The sequence below is a fragment of the Pholis gunnellus genome (genome assembly GCF_910591455.1).
Source record: "Pholis gunnellus genome assembly, chromosome: 15".
NCBI classification, from domain to species: domain Eukaryota; kingdom Metazoa; phylum Chordata; class Actinopteri; order Perciformes; family Pholidae; genus Pholis; species Pholis gunnellus.
The window spans coordinates 11,120,209-11,145,413 of NC_136542.1; the positions used below are offsets into that span (position 1 = coordinate 11,120,209).

Below are 25,205 nucleotides of genomic sequence, written 5' to 3' on the forward strand. Positions count from 1 at the left end.
AGGCTGCCCAGGGTTTTGCCTCGGCCGCTGTGATACTATTTATACCGCCGGCCGTCCTGCCGGGGCTGAATGAGCTGGGAAGCATCAGCAGATTTTTCATATAAAGCCCAGGAAAAAACGCAAGCTCCCTGGGAGCAGAGGCTGCAGTTTTTTCAAGCTCCTGTTGAGAAAATATTCAGGCACGGGAGAGAGTCTTCACGGGTTTCAGGGGGCAACTAATGATAGAATGCTTTCTTTCTTCTCTGCCTTTTCCCAACAGGGTTCCTTCCATTTTGAATCAAATTTATTCTTGGTTGATGCAAACAAAAAACAACAAGATTTTCTCCTACAATGTAGTAGATACCTTCATGTAAACTTTGGAGTACACAGATACAAAGTTCACTTTAATTACTGGAATAATTAGATTTTTTTCTGATACAGTGTGATGACACAAATCTGGGCTCATTAAAAATTATCTCCACTCAGCTGTCTGGATAAATGTTAGCACAAACCTATTGACATGCAAAAAATAACACAGACACATATTTACAGTATTGTGCAGCAGTTTATGCAACATGATTAGGCAGTATATTAGGCTTGTGTTGTGGTGGCCTCTGTACTGATACTTGTTATTCCCATTGAATGAATAATGAATCCAGGAGAGACAGTTAAAGATCTCACTAAACACTATATGTGCCTTTCAGACCAAACATAACAGAAAGAAAACGTACATTACACATATTAGCAAAGAAACACACACACACACACACACACACACACACACACACACACACACACACACACACACACACACACACACACACACACACACACACACACACACACACTTCCACTATGACACTGCATCATTTTCAGCTGCTTCTCGTGCCTCCACCTTTAAGACAGAAACTAGCGCTGTAATCAAGATGCTGCTTTTAAGTGCCGTCGGAAATATTTAGATTACATACCTGATTACATAGCCTGTTGTGCTATAGATCAATCAAGCGCCAAAAATGATTGCAAAAATAGATTTGGGAATTTGACACACACCTTACTTAATGAATGGTGATTACTAGAGTAAGGAGGGTTTGGTTTTAAGATTTGATACATTTTACTAATGTATTTTTTGAATTTTCGTCTTTATTTTTGACTCGGTATCATCGGTGTCACATGAGCAGCAACATTTGGAAAATAAATAAATAAACTTTGAATTTCATCAATAGTTTTCTTCCAAATACAGAAAGTTAGTCTGTGCTGATTGATTTTGGAAATATACTGTAACAATAGCAAGCCTCAGCCTCCATTTTTTCCTCCCAAAAGTGCTTTGAAAGCACATAGTAATGGGGGCATTTGTCTTACTGTCCACAGATGAATACAATGCTATTTACTCCTGGGATATGTATCCTACTGCTGCTAACAAGCTCCATCAAACAAAATCAAATGAGCTCACAGGTGTTGTCCCCAGTGAGAATCTCTAGATTCATTAAATTTACATCATGGACACAGGACACCAATGAGAGAGGAGGGGGGTCAAGAAAGGTTGTTTATATGCACTGCAATATTTTAAGACTGTAAACAGTTTACATGCACTTGGGCAGTATTGTCGAACATACAAATGAATAACTTAATCACAGGGTTTACAGAAAAGTAATGTAAACACCAAATGATAAACGTTTTTTTACGTAATTTCGTCTTTCTTGTGTTTCAATCTAATACAAGCTAACCGACATGTTCAAGTGCTGACTGACACACTTCTGTTGTTGCTGAAAAATGCTGCTAACTAGCAGTACTAACTAGTAGTATTAACTAGTAGTGTTTCCTAAATTTAAACAACTCTACACATAACAGCTTAAAGCCACTTTACATGAGGCAGTTGGGGGCTTGAACGCCACACATCGCTAAATGGATTTAATAGTATACGAGGAGCACTTGAAGGCAGCATGAGGCCACGCCTCCCGTGAATCCTGATTGGCTATTAATTACCAGTTGCTGCTCCTCATTGGCTGTTGCGCGTCCATTGGATCCCCTCCTCTACCTTTGTCAATTTCTTGCGCTCCCGTTGAAAACCGCCTGGTTGTTGTTTCTCCGGGCAAAAGGAGGAAGAAGTTGTTCACCCCGCGTTGCCGGAGGTTTGCGATCACCGAGAGCGGATAACAGACCCCAGAGTCAGAGGAAGCTCCACTTTCTCCCGTGACCAGACGACGATTGGTAAAAAAAAAAAAAACTGAATGGAGAGCGAGTGAGTGGGTTGAGAGCCGGTCAGGATAGAAACCTATCCCATCACCTTGTGGCACAGCGCGGTGAAACTCCTCGTGCCAGCGTGCAACACCGCTGCACTGGATTGTGTTGGGAGCAAACAAGGGAACGACATAAACATACCCAGAGATGGTTTACTACCCGCGGGGACCTTCAGAGACACTTCTACTACTACTACCGCTGCTGTGAACTTTTCTGTGCTAAAAAAGGGAATTACAAAAAGTGCTTCTTCTTCTTCTTCTTCTTCTTCTTCTTCTTCTTGTTCTTCTTCTCACAACAATCAAACGGATTAACCATGCCGGACCAAATCACAGTTACAGAGTTTGTGGCAGAGACGAATGAAGACTATAAATCGCCGACTGCCTCTAACTTCACCACCAGGATGTCCCACTGCAGGAATACAGTGTCTGCTCTGGAGGAGGTGAGTGAGGATTGTATTCCCATAACCACGAGTCTGAGCATAATAGGGATTTCTTTTGGGCTATCCTCCCATAATATTTACAAAATGGTGTAGTATGTTTTGATTCATGTCAGCTCAGAGTTGGGGGGGGGGGGGTATATAGTCTTCTATACAAATTTCCATCCTGTGCACCATACCCTCCCTCGTGATCCATTCTAACCATGTTCAGACATTGTTTATCAAGATTTGTATGACTGTCCTGGACCTCCCATTGTTCCATTATACAGGAGCTTTATACTTCTTCCTACCCCCACGATGATTAGCCAGCAAGAGCAGGTATAGTCAAGTCAGTTATATTTATATAGGCTCAAAATCATAGATAACAAATTAACCTCAAAAGGGTTTCACAGTCTGTCCAACATGTGACCCCTTCTCTCCGAAGACCTTCCATTTGGATGAGGAAAAACTCTAAGAAAAGACCCTTGAATGGGGAAATAGGAAGAAACCTCTAGAAGAGCAATAGAAGAGGGAATCCTCTTCCAGGACAGACAGACATGCAGTACTTGCAATGTCTTTGCACTGCGTAGACGATACAAACAGGAGCAACATTGAGAAACAAAACCACAACAGACTGCAAACATATTTAGGTTAAACTGAGACGCGTACGTATACATGCATCACTTTTCAGCTGTGGTCAATGCAAGTGCATTGGGCTTCCCACAGTGATGGAGGGAGAAATGTTACTCTGTTGTTCACGGCCGCATCGTACTGTATGTGTGCACAGAGAACACTTTGTGTTGCAGGTCATCAGGAGGAAGGACACTTCCGCTTTGTTCCCTGACAGCCCTCCCCTGCCTCCCTGCCTCCCTCCCTTGTTATAGTTTCCCTACTTTGTGTGCTGTATGGTAGAGCCTCGCCCTGCCTGATGGTAAAAATAGAATTTCCCACATGAGCAGCTCGGTGTGTTATGTGTGTTGGTGTGTCTCTGCTCTGTTAAATTGGAGTACGCGTGTTGATGTTCTGTGTCCTGTGAGGAAAGGTCCCTCCTGATTTCAAGGTGGAAAGGTTTTAGTTGTCCTATGAATGGATTTACAACAGAACAATTTTGTGTGTTTACACCTTTTTGTAGTAAAAAAAAAAAACGGACATCCGAATGCATGATTTGTGTAGAGATGAGATTATACGTTGGTGTCTAATGTCAGCGTTTCTCTTACTTAATTTGAACCTGTGTTTGTGGAAGGCTGAGCCACACATGCATGCATACATATGAACACCTGCTCAGGTACGTACACATACCTCTGCTGCTGCTGGCTTTAAAAACAGCAAATTAATCTGCTATTACGAAGCATTTCAGCCCAGCTTTGAGTGGAATGTGCTTTTCTGTGAAAGTAAAGCAAATGAGCGTGTAGATTTAACTGTTTTTTTTTGTTGTTTTTTTTTAAATCGTAGCTCAGCAGTAATTGCTGGTTTGTGAGGTTTGGTCGAGAATCAAACTCAGCCGCTTTGTTTTAGTGATGAGCTGCAGTTGAAGCTGCTGAACTGAGATGTGGAGTAGTGTGTTTGGTGTTTAACATTGACCCCCTCGCGCTCGGGCTCAGGAAACACAAGGCCTTATTGTTGGGACAACACGACCTCGCTCCCTTTGGTCTGTTTGACCAATTAAACACTGCGGTGGACGGGGAACACTTCCACTTATTGTCTGCTGGCCGGCCTGGAATCTCAAACACACGCAGACAAAAGCACATCTGCATATGTACACAGTACACAGGCATCCACAAGTAGCCGGTCATTTATGAAGGTTAAAAATCGACTATTTTATAGTCCTGTTGACTAATTACCCTTGAGTTTAATGATGCATCTATAGTCTGTATATATTCACGAAGACTCCATGAAAATACAAACCTCCGATGGAGCTGTTTTCAGCATTGTGCTGAGTTTCAAACGTTGTGCTTGTTCTGACCTTCTCTAGATGACAGGTTTGTTATACACGCTCTCACTTCTTAGCTTTTCCCCTTCAACTGACAGTTGAGGACGGGCGGATTGGAGACGCACAGTGTTCTGTGATGCTACAGTGTGCCGCTGCATCATTTCAGAACACAGACTATTCTCAAAGTGCAGCCAGCAAGTAACTGTAGACTATGATCGTCATTGTTGCCCGTTTATTACACCCCTTTACCTTTCTTGGACTCGTGATGGACAGTTTAAAACAACAATGGTTAAATTTGATGCAGCAGAACTAGACATATGGTCTTCTTTATTCCGCACAGTCCTCTTTCTTGTTAAAAAAAAACCTGGCACCTACATTACCCACAATGCAACAAGACCACTGACAGTTCGACAGTGTGTTGCGGTCGTAGTGGCCAATCGAGCGTCGAGCAGAGATGACGAGCAGGCTACTGAGGTCTGGTGAGCTCACTTCTTCATCACTGCACAGCCCCAGATTTTCAGAGACAATCGGACGTCGTGCTGCTCCCTCTGGAGCCTCACAATGCTTCATACAATCTTTTTTGCATATGCAATAGCACCGCTATTCCCCTTTTAAGTAAAGCCTTGCATTTGGTCACGCTCTAAATCACCAATGCATCTGTTCTGTTTGGACACAAGTTCGCTTTTTGTGTGGATGTAACTTGTGTGAGGGAGATTCATTTGTCAGTAGAGGGATGTGATCAATGTGTAAATCTGCTGTGCCAGATGATTTACAAATTACAGGTTCTGCTGGTCAATCCTGTTACCAACACACCATTCACATACCTGTGCACTGCATGTCTGATCGTAGAAGCAATAGATGTGGTGTATGTCGACCATAGAGTAGGCATTAACCCAAATCCAACAGTGTTTATCTGACAATCTTACCCCAAATATTCTAATGATGGTCTATCGAGCGCTCTGTATTTCCAAAGGGTGCTTGTTTAAAATAGCTGTTGCACTTACAGCCTTGCCTTCTTTAAAGACCTTTTTAAAACTGACCCGTAGACCTGGTTGTTTACTGGAAGCCTTTAAACACATTAACAGCAGAGGCTCAAGCGCTCAGAGGTTTAATGTAAATGGCGGCACAAATGTTGTGTAATTACTTCTTTCTAAACTTGATTGCATCTAACACAACCTTAATTAGGCAAGTAGTTTTAAACGGCTGGCTATTAAGAGGCCATTCAGAGAGCGTGTGAGTGTGTGTGTGTGAGTGTGAGAGTGTGGTAAAACCACAGCAATAAAAACCTGTTTATCCAGTAAGAGGATTTGTGTCATCACCCCCCTCTGTGGTCCTGTGCCACATGGCTCTTCTTCCTCCACATTTGTGTTGACTTGCCTCTGGCGAGGTCAGAGTCCAGACTTTTCAGAAATAAAGAGTTCTAGAATCTGGTTTTCCCCTCAACGTTTGATTCAAATTGATCTGAGCGGCCACTAGTGAATACTCCAGCACACTGGGAATGCTGAGATCCAATCCAGTAATAACTTTGGTGGATACTTTTCCATTTATTTATTTGAATTTAATTTGAATGACCCGTTGGGAGATATGCTAACGTTCTAACAAAATCATTCACTTCTCCACACTTGACATCCACTTTCTTGTGAGTAGCCTAACTTTTCATGAGGTACACACGACCTCCCACTGAAGGAGGCATCGGCCCCCGAGGGCTGAGCTGACCTCGGTCTATCAAAAGTAAGTATTGATCTTGATGAAACTGCCCCTGTGCTTTTCTCTCGCCCAATAAAAACTCTGTCTGAGGCCAGAAACTGGCACACATTGTCGTCCTCTTAGGTCCATTTTTGCATCTCTGGTTGTTTTTATGACCCAGTTACTGAATCCTGCCTGGCAGAGAGAGACTCCTGTAATTATGCAATCAATAGAGTGGTCTCCTTGAACAGATCTCAAGTGCGTACACTTCTAGCTCAGGTTCGAATAAAAGCACATTTGTGTAATATCATGTCGTAAGTGAGCACATCTGGCAGGCGTTCAAAGCTTTAATGGTGAATTAATTCTCTGGCGGAGTGGATCAGTTATTGGTATCATTGTGTATTACATCGCCAACCCTCGAACTGAATACAATGAGTGTGGAACGGATCTGACTCATACCGTATAGACTACAGAAGGCTGCTGAGTGTCGGGGCTTGCGGCTGCGGAGCAACATTCACTACTTGACAGTCAAGACAAGCTTTTGTGTTGTCGGCAGTGAAGCCATTTGATCAGTCTGTCAGCTGCGTACAGTATCTCAGACAAAGACACAATGTGTTCCGTCACATTACAGCTGCTTTGTAATTTACGGTTGCTTGACACGTAGAGTGCATGCTGGTAACGCTGTCTTGAACATCCCCCGTTGTTGTTGCATCAACCACACATACCACAGCATTTATAAACGAAGCTACTATCCCTAGATGCCCCTTTGTCAAAACTCAGCTCCATAGAGGGGGGTTCAGTCCTGAAGGATAGCATCATTAGTCTTCCATCTAGCTTTTATTTCATCCTAAAGAGGTCCATAACACTGGTATGCAAGCTATGCACACGCTGCCTTGCTGCTTGGTTTTGTTGAGGGGTTATTAGGGAGTACCTCTGGGAATGGCGACGGTATTGGCAGCATCCACGGGCAACTGTTGGCCCTGGCTGTGCAGGCCCCACCGGCCTCCAGTCTGGTTCTCACGGACTATTTCAAACATTCCTGATATTGGTGTACCACGAGGTAATGGTGCTTGTAAAGTGGTCAGTAGATTCTCAGTGAACTCGAGTGTTAAAGAAGCTGCTGAGTGCCCGCTGTGAGCGTCTTTAGTCTCTCATCTCTTTATAGCACCTCTAATCCTAATCTCAGGCCCCCGGTTGTTTTGGGGACATGCTTTATCTTGACACAAACCCATACCTCCTGTTAACACCAGATGATATAAATTCATTATCCGGCGTGACTCTAAATTGTTTATCGCTCTGAAACACAAATGCATAGCTAAAAGACAAAACTCATGAACAATTCTGAACTCAAAACCAAGAGTTTGCGTCAATGTTCTTGGCCTGCTCTGCCTTGATGTAGTTTATGCACCAAAGTCGAGGAACAGCGGGGACAGCGGATGTAGAGTGAGGGTGAAGGGAGGAGACAGAACTGCAGTGATCCTACTAGAAATCCCATTTCAATTACAGGAAGCATTAAGCTTCTTAGGTGCTATACTGAAGACTGGCCGGAGTGGCTGGGGGTTTGGACTGCTCACTCGGGCCAGATTGCACATTTAGGCCATGTGTGCGTTAGCGCTTGTAGAACCATCAGTGTGTCCCTAAAGCTATTAAATGTGGATTGTCCTTGCATCGATAATCCTACTGTCTGGAGCCTTGTTAAACTTTCCTCCAGGCCACCTGTTGCAGGGGAGCAGCTGTTGGCCTCAGCCGTATACCCGCCAACCTTGCCTGGAATGGGGGGAGGAATTTGGGCAGAAGAAGGTCAGGTCTTCCCTTGGCTCGGGAACTACTCCAGCATCAACACAGGCTGGCAGACTGACACATGGAGAAGAGTTACGAGAGCACGCTTGCCTTCGGTTGTTAGCACATCGGCCATAAATCGTTGCACTTTAAATGAGACGTTTCCGCGCAAAACGGTAGCAGAGAGCAGGCGTTTTGTTCTGCAACAACCCGTTATGCATTGACTTGAATGCTGTTTTCTGCGAAAATTATCCCCAACAGGTGATGTATGATGATGCACTTTATTTGTGTTGTCGACAGTCATGGTGCTAACTGTATGTGTTGAACTTAGTCAACAGTTAAAAGCTTGATTTATTGTGGCACCTTGTACGTTAGTTTGGCACTTGAATTGGTGTTGTGCACATGCCAATAGCTGAACAGTAATTGGACTATAATAGATTGACAAGACAGCATTTTTGCTGTATGCTGAACTCATATTTTGTGCAAATCACTGGATCACTCATTGGTTTTAGGATCCTCTATGTGGGACCTCAGTGTTTCCAACGGGATCTTTTGTCTGAAATGAGAGGTGTCTCTCCAGCCTCCAGGGCTGGGTAGAGCGGGGTCTGTGTTATCACCCAGCGACAGGCTCTGACCCGGCCCTCATTATGATGCAGCAGCTCTCCCCGTGGATCTACCAAGGGCGAAGGTCACGGTCCTGTCAACAATCGATTCAAAGCCATGATCTCTCTTATCCCCCGCTGGGCTTTGACTGTTTTGATGCGATATGATTTTACTCACTCTTGTACACCGTCTATCCTCCTTGAGTGATTGGATTGAGTGATTGGATGGTCGGAGTGAATTTATTACCAAGATTGTGTGGAGACCATTGGCTTTGGTAGGTCCGTTTGGTTCGGAGGATGGTGAAACTCTTAGTCCAACATGGTGGAGGGGATGGAGGTGAAAGGCTGTCTGCTCTCTGTCCGACACAGAGGTTAGGGGGTAGGACACTAGGGGCGCTGGGGGTAAATGGGACCTTTTAAAGCTCGTCTCATCCATCAGAGTGTCCTGGCCCAGATTGTCCGAGACGGCTGTTGTTGACGGCTATTGTTCCCTGACCGGCCCTGCCTCTTCATTAATGAACTCCACCATTGATTTGTAGTCCCGGCCACTCGGCTCTTCTTGGGAGTCAGGGTGGGGTGGGAGGGTTGAATCCTCACAGTTATGTTGTCCTGCTGTCACTTTCACTCAGGGAACAGACCAAGACTTCTTCTTCTCTGTTGGGGAAGTGTTTTGAACTCCTTAGAGGCGCTCAAGGGAGCTTTGCTATATGGTTATATGGTGCTGCAAGAAGACTCTTTGCTCATTATCATTTTTGAATCAGTGTTTTGTTATGATTTATTTAACATTCCAAATAGTCTGATAATCCCAGATCCCTTCTATCTTTTGCACTACAGGAAGTATCTTAAGTGTTTGCAAGAGTTGCAGCCCCAAAAACACATATTTAAAATGTAACCCGCTCTCATTTTAACCCATGCAAGTTATATCTGAAGAGACTGTTTGTGAAGTTCTCCTAAAGTCTTCAGCCTTCAGATTGTCTCTCTCACACACACACACACACACACACACACACTGTAGTGTTTTACTGCAGCGTTTTCCAGGAGAAAGCAGGTCATTTTCCCTCTTGTTTCTCTTCAGGCTTCATCACACAGAACTTTGCGGTAACTTTTGGACACCTTTCCTCTGACGTTACTGCTTTGACACCACGAGGTTGACACGTATGTCTGTGTGAAAAGAGCCAAAGAGAGTCTCCAAGGTGAAGTCAGAGGAGTTCCCCCCCCCCCCCCCCCCCCCCCCTCTCAAAGCGCGGCACATTTGGTCCTTATTTCCCGGCCCCTCCTTCCAACTTGGTTTTAACAGTCTCCTGCTGGTTTACAAACTTCATTAAAGACTCCCTTCAAAGTCGGGGAGACCATTTTAAGAGGTTTTAAACTTGGCGCCAGACTCTCTGCTGTTATTTTTTTATCTATTGTGTTTCAGGGCCTGACATGTGTTACCCTCCTTATTTAATTATATTATTAAGGCGGTTAAAGAAATGCAGGTTGTGACAAAATCATAATGTGTAAACGACAAAAATTACAAGTGCAAGAAGAAATGAATTTGAAACTTGGATAGTAACTGGTTGGGGCTCTCACAAGTCTTCAGACTAGACACAAAAGAAAAAACCATGCCACTGTAGTATTAACACCAGCCGTCTGGGAAAACCAACCAGAAACAAAAGTTCTCTCTCCTTGTAAAACAATCTGATAAAAGGCCTCAGCGGTTAACATGAAAGTTTGTTTTCTCTAACACTTTAAGCACTGCAGTTGATGTTGTCATCCCAGTGTGACTCCTGGCAGCTGGTGGTCAAGGCTCTGGTCCTACAGTGGTCTTTGTAGTGCTCACTGAGGAGCAGTAAAGCCCCAAGTGTCCCGGTGCTAAAATACCAGAAGGCCTGAAGGTAGATGAGACGTTTGAACAACTTCCAGCCAGGCAGGAAAAACCAGCAAAGGCTAACCCTAACCCTAAAGAAAAATCCTACTAAGCAGTCAATGTCGAAGCGCAGTCTAACAAAGTACTTTCAACATCCACGCTTGTGCGTTTGTGTCCGTTAATGAGCTCGTGTCAGACAGTCTTATGACATAGTAAAAAGTACCCTCCCCCCTCCCTTTTCTCTGTGACCCACACTCCTACTGAACTTGAATGCAGGCGTTTTCCGTGCCGCCCCCCCAGGGCAGGCTGACTACCCACATCTCAGCCGTCTGAGAGAACAGAGAAACCCTGCAGCCATGGCCTGTTAGCGCCCCGGCTCCACGGAACCCATTTCTAGCCCAATATTGACTTTACTCGCTCGAGCAAAGCACGGAGAAGAGTTGTTGAATGAAGCGCTTGAAAGGGTTGTTTTCGGTTTCTAGCAGTGGATTTTGCACTTCTGGGTCCATTGGATGGACTCCGACTGGTCTTGTGGTCGTGCAATGTTAAGCACACGGCACTAACATGTAGCAGAAGAAGTCAGGGTGAGCAGCTTGAGTCGGGCACAGCTTCCTCAGGGATCGGCCTTCTCTTTGATGCCTGCAGGGTTAAACTGTAGATTTGACACATGTTTTGAATGAGACAGCTTTTCCTCTGTGGATGTTGAGGTAGAGAGAGAGAGAGAGCCCTTCCTGTGTTTACCCGTACTCTGCCACATGTGGAGCTGTGTGTCTGGCTGAGAGCTGGCCAGCAGTATATACAGCGCCAGGCGGCCACTTTAACGGCACACCTGCTGACGTGTCAGATTCTGTAATGTGGTGGACAAGACTGCCGACTAATGATATGGTGTTTTATTTATTTTTCTACGGGGGAAATTCTTCCATAGAACATTTTTAGGTGACTTAACATAACTGTTGGCAGTCAACCGTAGAGGAAAACCGAGTTGTGGTGTATTACATCAACATTATGTTTTCTCCCCATTAACACCCAACAGTGATGCTGTTGTGTTGCAAGGAGGAGGAGGCAGGGTTAGGTGGGAAACCATCTCGACGGTCCCAATACTGGACTGCTATATATATATATATATATATATATATATATATATATATATATATATATATATATATATATATATATATATATATATATATATATATATATATATATATATATATATACTGTAATGGTGTTTCCACCCGGGAGTCTCTCTATCCAAAACCTTTCCACTTTCTAAAGGTGCTAACAAGAACCCATCCAGGGGCCTCTAGTGAGAATCCTTTTATATATCGAGGGTTTTATCGGGAACCTTTTTATAGGGCCGGGGTGCACAAACCACAGCAATCATGGTTCACAATCTTTGAGGGGTTGTGGGCGTTCCCAGTTAATATCCATGCTTTCTTCACTCTTTCTTCCAAAAGGGATCTTTGGATTAAAAGGGTTCTTAATGGAATCTTTAGTCTCACAAAGAACCTTTGAAGATCATTTATTCAAAAAAGGGTTCAGTACTTTTCGTCAGTGTGGGCCGTCCTCGCCGCTGTGTTGAAATAAATGTGATTAACGTGATGTCAAGTCTTGCCCGTGAGTTACAAATCAAAACCAGGGCTTTTTATTTATGTTCCCACTGTGTGTGTGTGTGTGTGTGTGTGTGTGTGTGTGTGTGTGTTTTAGATGTTTTAGTAGTTTTCTTTGAGGGGTGAAGTTTGTTTGGTTTTGAAGTTTGATCGTCTGGTACCTTCATAAAACACGGATTACAACCCACCACAGCCATCACAGATACTCTGCCCACACGTGCACGAAATAAATTAGATAATTGTATCCCAGACTGCAGCCTTCTCATTGCCTGACTTCCACAGTATGCGGCCTGTTTCCTCGCATAACTCTCGCTGGCGCAGGGCCTAAAGGCTTGGGCAAGGTTAGTAGACGAGTTATAAAGAGACACCAGACACAACCCACGTGTGAGTGTGTGTGTGTGTGTGTGTGTGTGTGTGTGTGTGTCAGTGTGTGGTGATGACGATAGGGATACTACAGATGGGGAGGATTGCTGGGATTGTGTTTTGTTCAAATTGAACGTGTGTGTGTAGTGACGGGGCCTCTGAGAAAAGTGGGACAGCGTCTTGTCGAGCAGACGTGCTGTCATCAGCAGATAGTTAGTCGGCAGGAACAATGGGGCTGGCTCTCTGTCTTGTCTGTCAGTCACTCCAGCATGCAATCATCCAGGAATGCCTTTCTTCTTCAGACAGTGGAGGAAGAGGTGGAGAACACTACAATTTCTTGTGGTCAGCGGCGTCTTGCCCTCTTCCCCGTCCCTCTGGTTTCATGTGAAACATCCCGTTGTCCTTCTGTCTTTTTCAGTCACACTAGAGCTGAAAGATTATTTGATCCGTTGAAACATAATCAACAATTGTGTTTGATTGTGAACTGAATATCTTTGCTACAGACAAAACAAGGATTTTGAAGACCTCAACTAGGGCTCTGGGAGCATTGATGTGCATTTGTTTTTACTACTTCTTGATTTATTTATAGACCAAACAATGAAGGGGAAACCAATCCGAAAAAAAAACAATTTCCCCTTTGCATTCTTCTTAGGTTGTAGCTGTACGAAGTGACTTTCAATGTTTCATGTGAACAACAATTGCTGCCCTGTGTGAGGACTTTTTGACCCTGTCTTGTTTTGGTTTTGAAGACCTTGACAAATGCTGGAACAAGCACATTGGATTCATTCTCCCTGGTCTGGGTCCTTGCAGTGGAACGATGTGCTTACCCAGCTGAGCTTTGCCTTGGGACAGCAGTCAAAAAATGCTACTTTGTACAGAAATGAGTCGCCTATTTGGGGGCTGCTGTCTGCTTACACTAATCTTTTCCCGCCCATAGATAGTAACTCCAGGGCCAACAGGAGGTGGTTATGAAGCCTGTAGTAGGGACATCTCTTTATTTTCTGTATTCCTTTTTTTTGTTTCACAGTATTCATCTGTAGTCATCATATTTAAAATAATTGCACCGTCTCATTCAGACGACTTATTACATTTTCAGAATGGAAAGATTGTCAGTTCGTGCGGTAATCTATCTGCGCATCCTCAACATTAATTAGCTTTACAGTATCTATAATCTGCACACGCACTAGATATTGCCCATCTGTACTGTGCTCACAGAGATCAGTAACATGACACGCGTTACTACTACTCCTGGAAATGCATGACCATAAGTGACCCAGCAGTGTTGTGATGGTCTCCGTAGATTGGCAGATGGCACCTGATTGTAATCACAATGATGACGATAATGATGATGATGATGATGTCGTGCGTTAATACGAGGATTAATTCAATTCATATTTGGGGGTTCCGTCTCCTGCTTCATCCAAATTCCCAGTAAGCGGCAGGAAGTGAGTAAAGAGCCATTCTGGTTAGTTGCTATCAGGAGAGGGAAAATGCTGACACCGCAGTAGCAGCGTCATGTGAAGTGTGCTTGTGAAGCAGCTCCGGGGCTCAGAGGCCGAGTCTATTGTGCGAGGATTCAGCTCTGATCCCGCGCCGGTGAAAGGCTGCGCGGCAGAGGAATCCCCCCCCGACTGATTTAGAGCAGTGTGTGTGTGTGTGTGTGTGTATACATGTGAGTGTGACTGATTTAGAGCAGTGTGTGTGTGTTGTGTTCAGCAGGGATTGGTTTGTTAGCCCGCCTGTCTGTCCCCCACTTGTCTCGCCCCTTTCTCCCCGACAGTCCACTCTGTGCAGATTGAAAGGGTGTGCTGGAGCGTGATAGTGCGTTTGTGTGTGTGTGTGTGTGTGAGAGAGAGTGAGGAAGGCCGTGGCTTGATGAGAGCTGTGATGTTCATGTGCGTGTAAGGCTTTCACTAGTCAAACCGATTCACAGGCTCATTACTGATGTTATGTGGCGGTCAAACGGGGGCTTAGATCTGCCAATGTGCCTGTAGACCGTCGTGCAGTCGATATAACACGGTGTTGATCGCTTTGCTATTTTATACTGACTGGAAATGAGGCAGAAAGCCTCTGCCAAGTCAACAAAAACTAATGCGCAATATATAGTTTTTTGTTTTCCAGGATCTGCTGGGAGCAGCTTCACCCCCATCTGCTTTTGTATTTTTTTGCAGCTGTTAGTAGCTTCCCCATTTCCTTTGTGTATTGCATTGTGGGACACCCCAAAATCAAGCAGATTCAGCACATCTGACTTATTTGAATGAATTTAACACTCAAGTATCAACTCCAAACCTGCATAGAATTGGTACGTATCTTGGAATTGGGATACGGCAAAGGTTTGACTCTTGAAGCTGCAAACGTTTACATCTTATCTGGTGTGGTGAGGCCACTTTGTAGACGCATATAACATCACGACATGCTCAGTTTTAACACAAGCCTGCTTCATACTAACACAGATAAACATACTCATAACGGTACCTCTCCAAGAATAACTTTCTTGCAGTGTACTGCTGCAAGAACTACCGATACCAAAGCAGTTGCATGATGCTAGAGCAGAACACATAGTTGCCATCTGACTGTGTTGACGCAGCATATGCACCAAAAGCTTGAGTCACAAAGTCAACAGATTGCTATAAATCTCTTGTCCATTCTGGCCAGTCTTCCTCCACAAAAACGTCAACGCTGCTGCCAGGGAGCCCGGCCGCGTTGGTCAGAGTGCTGTGTTTTTATTTGCCTCCTCTTTTGTCATATTAATGTAATTTTTTTTTTTTGTACATTGTGAAAACTCAGCATTGATGCCCCGTGCACCATTTTGCAGTTCTAATATATAATCTGCATGAAACGCACTCTGGTAGCTTATTGATTCTTTGCATGCCTCGACTTCAGCAGCTCACCCTTGTTTGAAGCAAACGCATTCGCAGCATCAAATATTCAATCAATAAATGACAGTTTGAAGTAGGTTTTACTGGCTCATTTAGAAATTGCTTCCTGCAATACTGAAACAAAGCAGTGATACAAGCTTTCCGCTGCCTAACAGACGCTCAGGTACCTGCAGAAATGCTTTCAGTTCTCTCAAGGCGTTCGCTCCGAGTGGATTAAATGTGGAGAGTCGAGCCCGAGGTGGTGCCAGCTCTGCTTAGAGAACACTCGGTGGCTGTCTCCAGTTACCCGTTTTTTAAAAGCCGTTCGTGTGGTTGGATTGGTTTGGCGATGGAGACGGAGATGGTTCTCTGCCGCTTTATTTTTCTCACTCGTTTTGTCTCTGCGTTTTTTTTAAATACCTGTTTTAACAGTATACAGACACGCATGGCGGTGTGGGGTCTGAGCTACAGTTGTGGGGTCTGAGTGAGCCAGACGGAGGTAATAGGATAATGGCATATGTAACGGATGAGTCATTTAGCAGCAGTTGAAGGACCTAAAACCACAGCGGAGTCTTAATTTTACTCAAAGCAAGTAGCTTCTGGTTGTCTTTTTTTTATTTTTTATTTGCACAGTTCCCATCAGGTTGTATTTTTAGTATGTGTTACTTTTACTAAGTACTGCTGTCTAGAAGTTTATTTGGGTAAACAATATTCATTTTAACCTGCGCTGATTGTTTACATTTTTTAATTTAAAGTGTCCTTGTTAAAATGATGAAAGATGTAGAAGTAATACAGCTGGAACATGTAATTAACAGTAAGTACATTTTTTTAATGTTTCTGAATAATTTGGACGCAGCTTAGAGGAGGTGTCCCAGCGACAGTGTGACAGTGAGCGAGCACGCTCGATACCAGGACCCTGAAATTGAGAGTGAGAGAGAGGAATATGACCTCGGGGGATTGCAGAGTGGTTCTTCCATTTTGCATTTGCAAACAGCTCATAGCTTGGATATTAATACGGCACAGATTTATGGATTCGACACATTTCGTCACTACAACTAGTGGTGTTGCAAAGAGGACAGTGTGGGTGTGTACAGTATGTATGTGTGTGTGTTGCAGCTGAATGGGGGCCATTGTGTGTTTTTTTTGTTTTCAGAGGGTCTAGGCGATATGTCTGTCAGATGGGGAGTAGGGAAGGGAAAAGTGGCGCCAGCTCTGGCCCGCTTTGGCGGACGAACTTAATAAAGTCCCTAAAAACTAATTTCCCAAAATCCCCCCCCCCCCCCCCCCCCCCCATCCTGAGAGACTGCCTCACTTATCACTGGTACAGTGCTGCATTGTCTCAGCTGGACTCCCAGTGTTTGTTCTGTTTAGTGTGCGAGTCTCTGGTCTCGATGCATGTGAAAATCTACGGGTAGTCATAGGTTTGTGTGTGTTTGTGTGTCCGTGTATACACATCTCGGGGAAATTGTCCTTCATGTAGGAGACTGCAGATGCTCACTGCTCTTTCCCTACAAGCTGTTATACTAATAAACACACACACACACACACGCACACAAAAAGCAATGACGGTTCAGCTCAGTTCTATTCTTAGCTTTGCCTTGAATAATTCATTGACTGCAGCCAGAATAGAGGTGGCATAGAGAGACACACACACACACACACACACACACAAACGGTACCACATGGAGGCCTGCATTCAGGACGTGGACAACAAAGCAGGAGCACGAGCTCAGGACGACAACAACACAAACTGGGACCTCAGAAATGACAGTAGAGTTGAATCAACATCCTTGTGACACTCTCCGAACAGTATCAATTTTACAATACATTTTGCGATATATACAGTACTGTATCACTGAGAGCTGTCGTATCAGAATATTAGGACTGCCCCCTCTTACTCGATTAGTCGACAAACCGTTTCAGTTCAGGTCTCGGTTGATTTAGATTTCTTAAGTCGATACGTTTTTTTTATTTTTTTTATGCCTTTTTCACGCAGAGTGACTCATTTCCAAGAAACGTTTTGAGCACATCTCTGGTAAACGCAAGATTTAAAGTGGCATTTGTGTGATTCTTTGTGGAGAAACTCAGTTTTACAGATCGCTCAATTAGATCAACTAATCAATTAGTCGACTATGAATTTCTTTGGTGGAGGACAGCCCTACAGAATCCTGATCTGGTTCTAAAACTCTGAATCGCTGCCTGCATCTTAAATAGTTATTGTGTGGCAAGCTACCAAGCAACGTTCATGAGAAGTTGTGTCCGAAAAATAGCAGCAGACGTGGTTTACATCGACTCAGGTTGTTTTAAAATCGACAAATGTCTTTAGTCAACTTAAAAAACACAAAATGCATTAATGTATGTCATTGAATGATTCCATTGATCCAATGATTCTACTCTAACATGAGTGTGTGTGTGTGTGTGTGTGTGTGTGTCTGTACAGGCTCTGGATGTGGACCGAAGTGTTCTGTACAAGATGAAGAAGTCTGTGAAGGCCATCTACACGTCTGGTCTAGGTGAGTTCCCCTATCTGTCCTGTGTGCCGGGATTTTCAGTTCCTTATCTTTGCACTCTCGCTGTAGTTTTTCATTACATGTTTTGTCTCTTTGATGTAAAAAAAAAAGAGAAGATTTTCTGTTTTCACAGGATAATTGGTTTCAATACAAAAATGCACAATGGATTGAAAATGAAAATGATTACTAATTGCATTTTCTATCCTGAGGCAGACGTAGGGAGGATAGTTTTTTGTGTGTGTTATTACCACGGTCATTGTGGCTGCTTGTGCCAGTGTTGGCTGTTTCCAGTGCCTTTTGTCCGGCCTGCCTGACAGAACCCCGCTGAGAGAGACAGAGAGGGAGAGACAGAGAGAGAGGGAGACCGAGACAGAGACAGAGACAGAGACAGAGACAGAGACAGAGGGAGAGAGACAGTTAGAGAGGGAGACAGACCTCTGAACAATGTGCTGAGCATGTCTTTTTCAGAACAGTGTGCGCTCTGTTCAGACCAGAGGGACAGCTGTCTGATCCAGACCCCCAAAGGAACAGCTGGGGAGGGGCGCACGCTGTGTGTTTGTGTGTGGCTGCTGAGGCATGGACACACTCACGTTCTCACCTCACTGTGCATTTACATACACGATGTGCCTTTTTTGTCGCTACCAGACTCGGAACCTCTATTGTGTCACCCCATGACGTGAAAGGCTGACATTGTGAGTGTGTATGAGCGTGTACATCTCCCCCTGCTCAGCTGCGAAAATGAATGCCCCTGATGTTGATAAATTACCTTCATTTGACTGTGTGTGTGTGTGGTTAGTGCAGCAGGACACACACACACAAACACACGTTTAAGAATTGTAGGTTTTTCAATTTGTTTTCGTTATGAACAACATCATCTGCTGTAGGAAAAATGGGGAAGAAGCAAATCTACCTTTTTGCCTTCAAGCATGAAGCTTGTCCAGATTTCGATCAATGGATCGAAGCCCTCTTTCATGCCTGGGTCAATCCTGTATATCTAGGATTAAGCCCATTTACTACCGTTACTGTATATTTAAAGGCTGCACCAATCAATATTAACACTGGATGTGGGTTAAAGTAACATCATCAAGTCTAGTTCACTCAGTTTAGACGTTTCAAGTTGATCAGCAGTAAAACATGAACTAAAACACACTGGTAAGGTCCATTAAGCAAATACAAGCTCATGTATAAACACTGCAACTTGATTTAAATGTAAAGAAAATGAACCCAGAGCTTAAGTAATGGATAACGAGGGGTTCATTATCTGGAAGTAATGGACGACGTGGAGGCCAGAACCCTCTCTCTGAAGGCCATTCATATCTGGAAGTAGACATCTGGAAGGGCATTATCCTGCTTATATGGGGAATTGTCAAAAACATAACATAAAGACCGTCCCATATAACTTTTATGCAATGCACACATTGTCGACTGCTCCAGTAAATTGGACAGACCGTATGCTCGCAAGATTCAAAGTCAGTAACATTGCGTACGCTTGAGAAATACTAAATACATGTTTTGAGTATATGCTGACACGTATAACGCAAAGAATGAAAGCGCAGCATTTGTATTCATATTCTTCAAAGAGGATAAAGCCTGAATAATGAGACACACAACAGGGAGCCTGAACACTGACTGCCTCAGAGAATACATTGTGTCCTGGTAGAACTGGCTGTCGAGCCCAAAACCGTGGAAGCATATTTTATCGCCGATGACATGAGGAATACTAATGATGAGGAGGTGAGGGGAAGATGGAGGTTTGGCTAGAACGGCAGAGGCTGAGCAAGCAAAATAACCTCGCACCAGAGAGTTAGAAAAGAGACGGGAAATGTGAACGAAAGATACTGGGGAAAGCTGTACAGATGAGCGAGAGAACCCCGCGTTGCTGCAGGGGCCTGTCAGCTTGTCAGCTTGTGGGTTTTGATGAATAAACCAGCAGCAGCATCTCAAACCCCCCGAAGAACCTGGAGCTGATCGAGCACAGCCGCTCGGACAGACCTGCCAAAGCTGCCGAACAGATAACGAATCGAGGCAGACGAGTGAGCGGCGTGTTCCTGCTGCTGCGCCTATAGAGCTGAGCAGGATAGAGTTGCTGAATAATGCAGCACTTAGCCAATGTTGCATCAGGAAAACACTCGATTTGACAGCATCTGGGCCGACCTTCTCCTTCTGATCATACAGTTCTCTCTTGGCTGCAAAGTAACCAATACAATGAGACTTCCACAAGCTTAAATGTAATCAAACTGGACGGATGTCTGAGGAACACGATCAGATGAGACGCTCAAATGCAGGATGGAGTCGTCTGTGGGTAAAAGTTCTTCTCTCAGTGCAAGTGAACGTGGAGCCCAGTGTCGTTTTCATACCGTCTGTAGAGAGATTTTGAATTGATCCAAGGTCGGCCGCACATTGTGTTAGTGAGCGTCAACCGACCTGATGGAGCCCAGTGTGAGAGAGAGACCGAGAGAGGAAGCAGAGGCCAGTCTGCTATCTGCTGATTAAAGTGTGTGTCTGTGTGTGTGTGAGAAAGAGAAAGAGAAAGAGAAAGAGAAGACGCTGCAAAGATGCTGCAAAACCAGCCTGCAAACAGTCATGTTTTTTTTTTCTCCATGTGTGTGTTTGAGAGGGAAGGTACAGTAAAAGATGTTGGATATTAGCAGGCCATTTATGCAGGTTGTAAAAGTGTGTGTGTTCATGGCCTCTGTTCTCCAGTAAACACACAGTCATCGTTTCCTGAGGTCAAGCAAAAAGGAATCCTTTTTGCTGTCACACACACACACACACACACACACACACACACACACACACACACACACACACACACACACACACACACACACACACACACACACACACACACACACACAAAAGGTGTGTACAATATAAATGGTGTAAATGCAGATGAACACCCAGCATTTAATTATTTTTTAATTAAGTCAGAAATTACAATTAAGAAATGAATGGAGCTCTCAGATGCTGATTAAACTCTTAATTAGTTATTTTCTGAAAGGCAAGGCACTCTAGAAAGACCCATTTTTCACTGCTTGGTAAAATAAACAATACGTTTCATGTTGCAGATGCCTAAATAGTTTTAAAGATGTAGTTTAGCAGGTCCTCAAATAAATCTGAGGCGTCACCCTTCTTATATACAGTCTATGGGCATCACAAGATGATCAACAGTAAAGCAATAAAAAACACCAAAGAAATATGCTTTTTAAAATGTCTTTCCTTTCATCTTTGCTTGTTTTATTGTACTGATGATTTCGTAAAAAAAAATTGTACGGTTGTTTTTTTGTCTGGAGCCTCTAATCGAGCTAATTTCAGCATCAAATTGCTGCAATTGAGTATGTGCAGTCTTAATAAAAGGCATATAACTTTGAGAAAAAGTTAAAGAAGAGGGTGTAGTTTTTAGAGTGACTCTCTTCTAACCATGCAAAGCCCTTGTGTCTTTTAAGGAAGCCCTTGAACACCAGGTTGCTGTATTGGAGATGTTTAGGCAACATGCAGAGCAGCACTCAATTAGCAGGTTTTGTTTACAGTGTAAACTAAAAGAAAAGGCCGCCTCTGTCCTCGTGTCTCACTTCTCTCTCTCTCTGCCATCCCACTTATATAAACTATAATATCGAAGATCGAGCTGCTCCGTGCTGCAGACTGCATGTGTGAGGTCATGTTACAACAAATACACATGCAACTCACTAAGCAGCCCGGGGGTGTGTGTGTGTGTGTGGGGGGGGGGGGGGGGGGGGGGGGTTTGGGCTGTTTGTCGGCGCTGAACAGAGCTCTCATGTGCCACTTCTTAAACGACAGCAGGCCACCGCCCTGTCGGCCCAGAGCCACCGCCAAACAGCTGGAGCTGCTGTGTAAACAGCAGGCTGCGGGTGTGTGGTGAGGGCTGGTGTCTGACACATGACACAAGATTGAGGTTTATTATATCTCCGTACGACACATTGAAATACGAAGTATTGAAATCTGATTGTTTTTTTTAATTTAAATAAGCAACTTTGTGTCTCTTCTCTAGTCGTAATGTGGAAAAAACACAAACTATCTCAGGTGCATTAAACTAGAAGCTGTTAAAAACTCAAATGTTTCTACTTGTGCTCTGAGTCTCGCAGGAAGTTAATCATCCAGCTCAGCGGTGGTTTAAATTAGATTTGTCTGATGTGAGGAGGTCGGCAGGTAGTGACTCAGAGGATTTCAGCTTTCCCCCTTTTAATAACATGATGGATATCTCTCGTGTGTGTGTGTGTGTGTGTGTGTGTGTGTGTGTGTGTGTGAGAGAGACTGAGTGAGAGAGACACAGATGAAGAGCTGAGTCATTATCTGGCAGCAGGTGTCTTTTAGTTCACACCTTTTTTTCTTCCTTTTCCTCGAATCCTTCCCTCATGCCGCCCCATCACCTTCAACCCCCCCCTGTCGTCGTCGTCGTCTCCTTCACGTCTCTTAGTGACTGTTGTCATAGCAACAGTCCCCAGTGCCCCCCATCCCCTTGCTCCACCGCTGTCCCAGTGGCATTAGCTGTTATCAGCTGCCCAGTCTGGCGTGGGGTGAATTAAGTGGAATCACTGGAGGCCTAACCCTGTGCTGGATTAAGTCGACTTTAGACACGCTGGGAGACTTCGTCACTGCTGGTTTTATGGCTTCCTCCATGACTGGTACCTGACTGGGGGGTCGTTTAGTTTTGGGCGCCGACTCGGTTGATTTTACCGTTCTTCCTCCTGTTTCTTCAGCCTTCCTTTGCTGTCGTTCGTTTCTCTTCTTTCCAGCCTCGAGTTTGTTTTGTTTTGTTGCTCTTTTCGTTCAACTAACAGCCCAAAGTCTCTCTCGTAAGTTCTCACCTCTAATGTTGTTGTGTGTGTGTTTCCCAGCCCATGTAGAGAATGAGGAGCAGTACACTCAGGCCCTGGAGAAGTTTGGAGAAAACTGTGTGTACAGAGATGATCCTGATCTGGGTTCAGCTTTCCTCAAGTTCTCCGTCTTCACCAAGGAGCTCACGGCGCTCTTCAAAAACCTGGTGAGTCAACTACGGTGTGGTGTGTATATGTGTGTATTTGTGATTCAAAGGATTGGGGTAAAATCTTCTGGGATCAAAAAAGATTTTCATCCTCTCCCTAATTGTCTGTATCGCCTTGAGTCACTGAGTGTGTTCTCTAACAAACACACACACACACACACGCACACATACCGAGTCCAGCTGGAACGTGAAGCCCTCGGGGAGGTAGCTCTAGTTTTTCCATCGAGACGGCCAACGAGCCGCTGCAGCACCAAATATCTGCTGGATCTAAGTCAACCTGATCTGTTAAAGCCAGGTTTTTGTATCGAGGCCAAAGCTTTATTAGACAAATCTGACACCATCATGTGAGGTCTGTCGCTTCCCCTGGACACTGTATCGACTCAGCCTGAGACCAGGAGCTCGGGGTTCTATGTTGGTGTTATCTCAAAAGCTTATATTAAAGAAATATGAGCTGCCTGCCTGACCTGGATGTGAAGATGTAATCTCTCCCGGCTTTAGCGAGCTCTCGCTTCCCTAGATTACACGAGCAGCACTACACACAGAGGTTACTTGTCTCATAATGGTTTTCTATTTGTGAAAACTTTTAGAGATGAGCAAATACTTGGCAAAGTATAAGTAACCCATTGTCCGTCATTTAGCCTCTCATCACCATCATTTACTGAAGGAAACAAGAGACCAAAACTCTTTCTACCTTAAGTGCCTACCTTTTGTCGTTGAGCTCTTTTCCTGTTGGACAAGCACACACTCTCACTCGCACACAACACACTAAAAGGGTTACATCTCGGTAACTTTCAGTCTCCTGCGGGTTTAAATCCTCTGATGTAACCCTTCAACTCTTATCTGTCTCTCTCCTCACCCTCCTCCAGTTCCAAAACATGAACAACATCATCACCTTTCCTCTGGACAGCCTGCTGAAAGGAGACCTGAAGGGAGTCAAAGGGGTAAGGCAGCTAACCGGCACGGTATTGTGTTACTCTTCTACCTCACAGGAAGTGCGAAACATGTAGATGAATCTGGTTTCATCCATGTGGTGAAGTTTAATCTGCCAAGCATGACGTTCTGCTGTCGAGGTGATTAACAAGCTGCTCTGATAGAGTAGAGATAGCAGAGTTGAGACTAGACAGTTAATAGAACAGTTGACAGAATACACCCGGCTTTATGAATCTACAAAATCAAAAACTTCACCCGCGTGTTAAAGCATTAGCGTGATACCTGCAGTAGCTCAACATGATGGAAGCTATTCAAAACTGTCACTGGCACGAAAGTTATGATCAATTCACGAAAGATGTTTAAGTTTTAGTGTGGAGACTGAAAATCAGTCGGTGTAATGAAGTGTGCTGAAGTGTGAGCCTGCCATCGCTCAGCATGATAGAGTTTTAGCGCGGGGCCCACAATCATTCAGCATCGCATCATTTAGTGTGGAGCATCAGGGTGGACGTTTTACCAGTGACACGTGGAGCATTTAGGATTTTATGATCCAAATGGATTTAATTTCTGCCCACCAAAGATTCTTTGGCTCTACGAGGTATCAAAATAAAGAAACGAATACAAAAAAGATAATTGTTTGAGGTTGACCAACAGGCCATTTACCCAAAACTAACCCTAACCCAAATCTGATTTGGGGTTAGGGTTCCTGGGATAATGTTTGGATTCTAGTGCAGGAACAAGATCTAAGTTTCGGTACCGATTGCAAAACTGTTTTAATACCTCACATTAAAAACAAACATGTTTATCTCTAGAATCCTTCTCTTTTCTCTTAACAAAGGATCCAGAGTTCACAACACAAACAGGCAATCAAGAACTTTTCCTTAAAAAATTCCTTTTTATTAGAGAGTTGACAGTATAGAGATCCCAGGAACCGAAGCTAGAGAAGGGAATAACAGTGCTCCTTGTCCAGACTTTGCAGTTAATGTTGCCTTAAACCCATAGGCCATAGGACAGTTTCCAATATTTGACGCTACGGACACATTTCGGTCTGTGCCATAAACAGTGTTGAGGTTCAGCACACGGCCGTTAGTCAGCCAGTCGGGTCATGTGCGTCCACCAAAAACGGACTAAACCCAGACAGACAGCTCTGTAATGCAATCAGCACTCGTTACTGTCTGCGGCAGTCGGTGACCTTTCCCCTCTCCAGACTCGTGATTGGCTGCAGCCTCCCAACGAGGTCTGATGCGATTAAGACGGCTCTCTAATGAGGCTGGTTGTCCCCGTGACGTCGCGTCGCTCGGCTCTCTCTTGCTCTTTCGTTCGTCTCCCGAGTGTGACGTTTTCTTTTCAGCCTCGATCTGATTTTCTCTTCGGTGATTTCCCTTCTTAGTCTCTCTCTCTTAACCCCACTTGTCTGTCTCCATCCTTCTTCCCCTCCTTGTCTCCTTCACTCTGTC

At 44.3% G+C, this 25,205-nt stretch overlaps 1 protein-coding gene across 1 annotated transcript in view; it reads left to right on the forward strand.

Annotated features, from left to right (window-relative positions):
• The first annotated feature begins 2,082 nt into the window (after positions 1-2,082).
• The window catches only part of asap2a (ArfGAP with SH3 domain, ankyrin repeat and PH domain 2a), a 46,056-nt gene continuing 22,933 nt past the window's right edge, over positions 2,083-25,205 (forward strand). The window contains exons 1-4 of the mRNA XM_079174904.1: positions 2,083-2,656; positions 17,750-17,822; positions 22,676-22,821; positions 23,688-23,762. Of these exons, the coding sequence (XP_079031030.1) occupies positions 2,531-2,656; positions 17,750-17,822; positions 22,676-22,821; positions 23,688-23,762 (420 nt within the window). The 5' untranslated portion in view covers positions 2,083-2,530. The remainder of the gene's footprint in view (positions 2,657-17,749; positions 17,823-22,675; positions 22,822-23,687; positions 23,763-25,205) is intronic.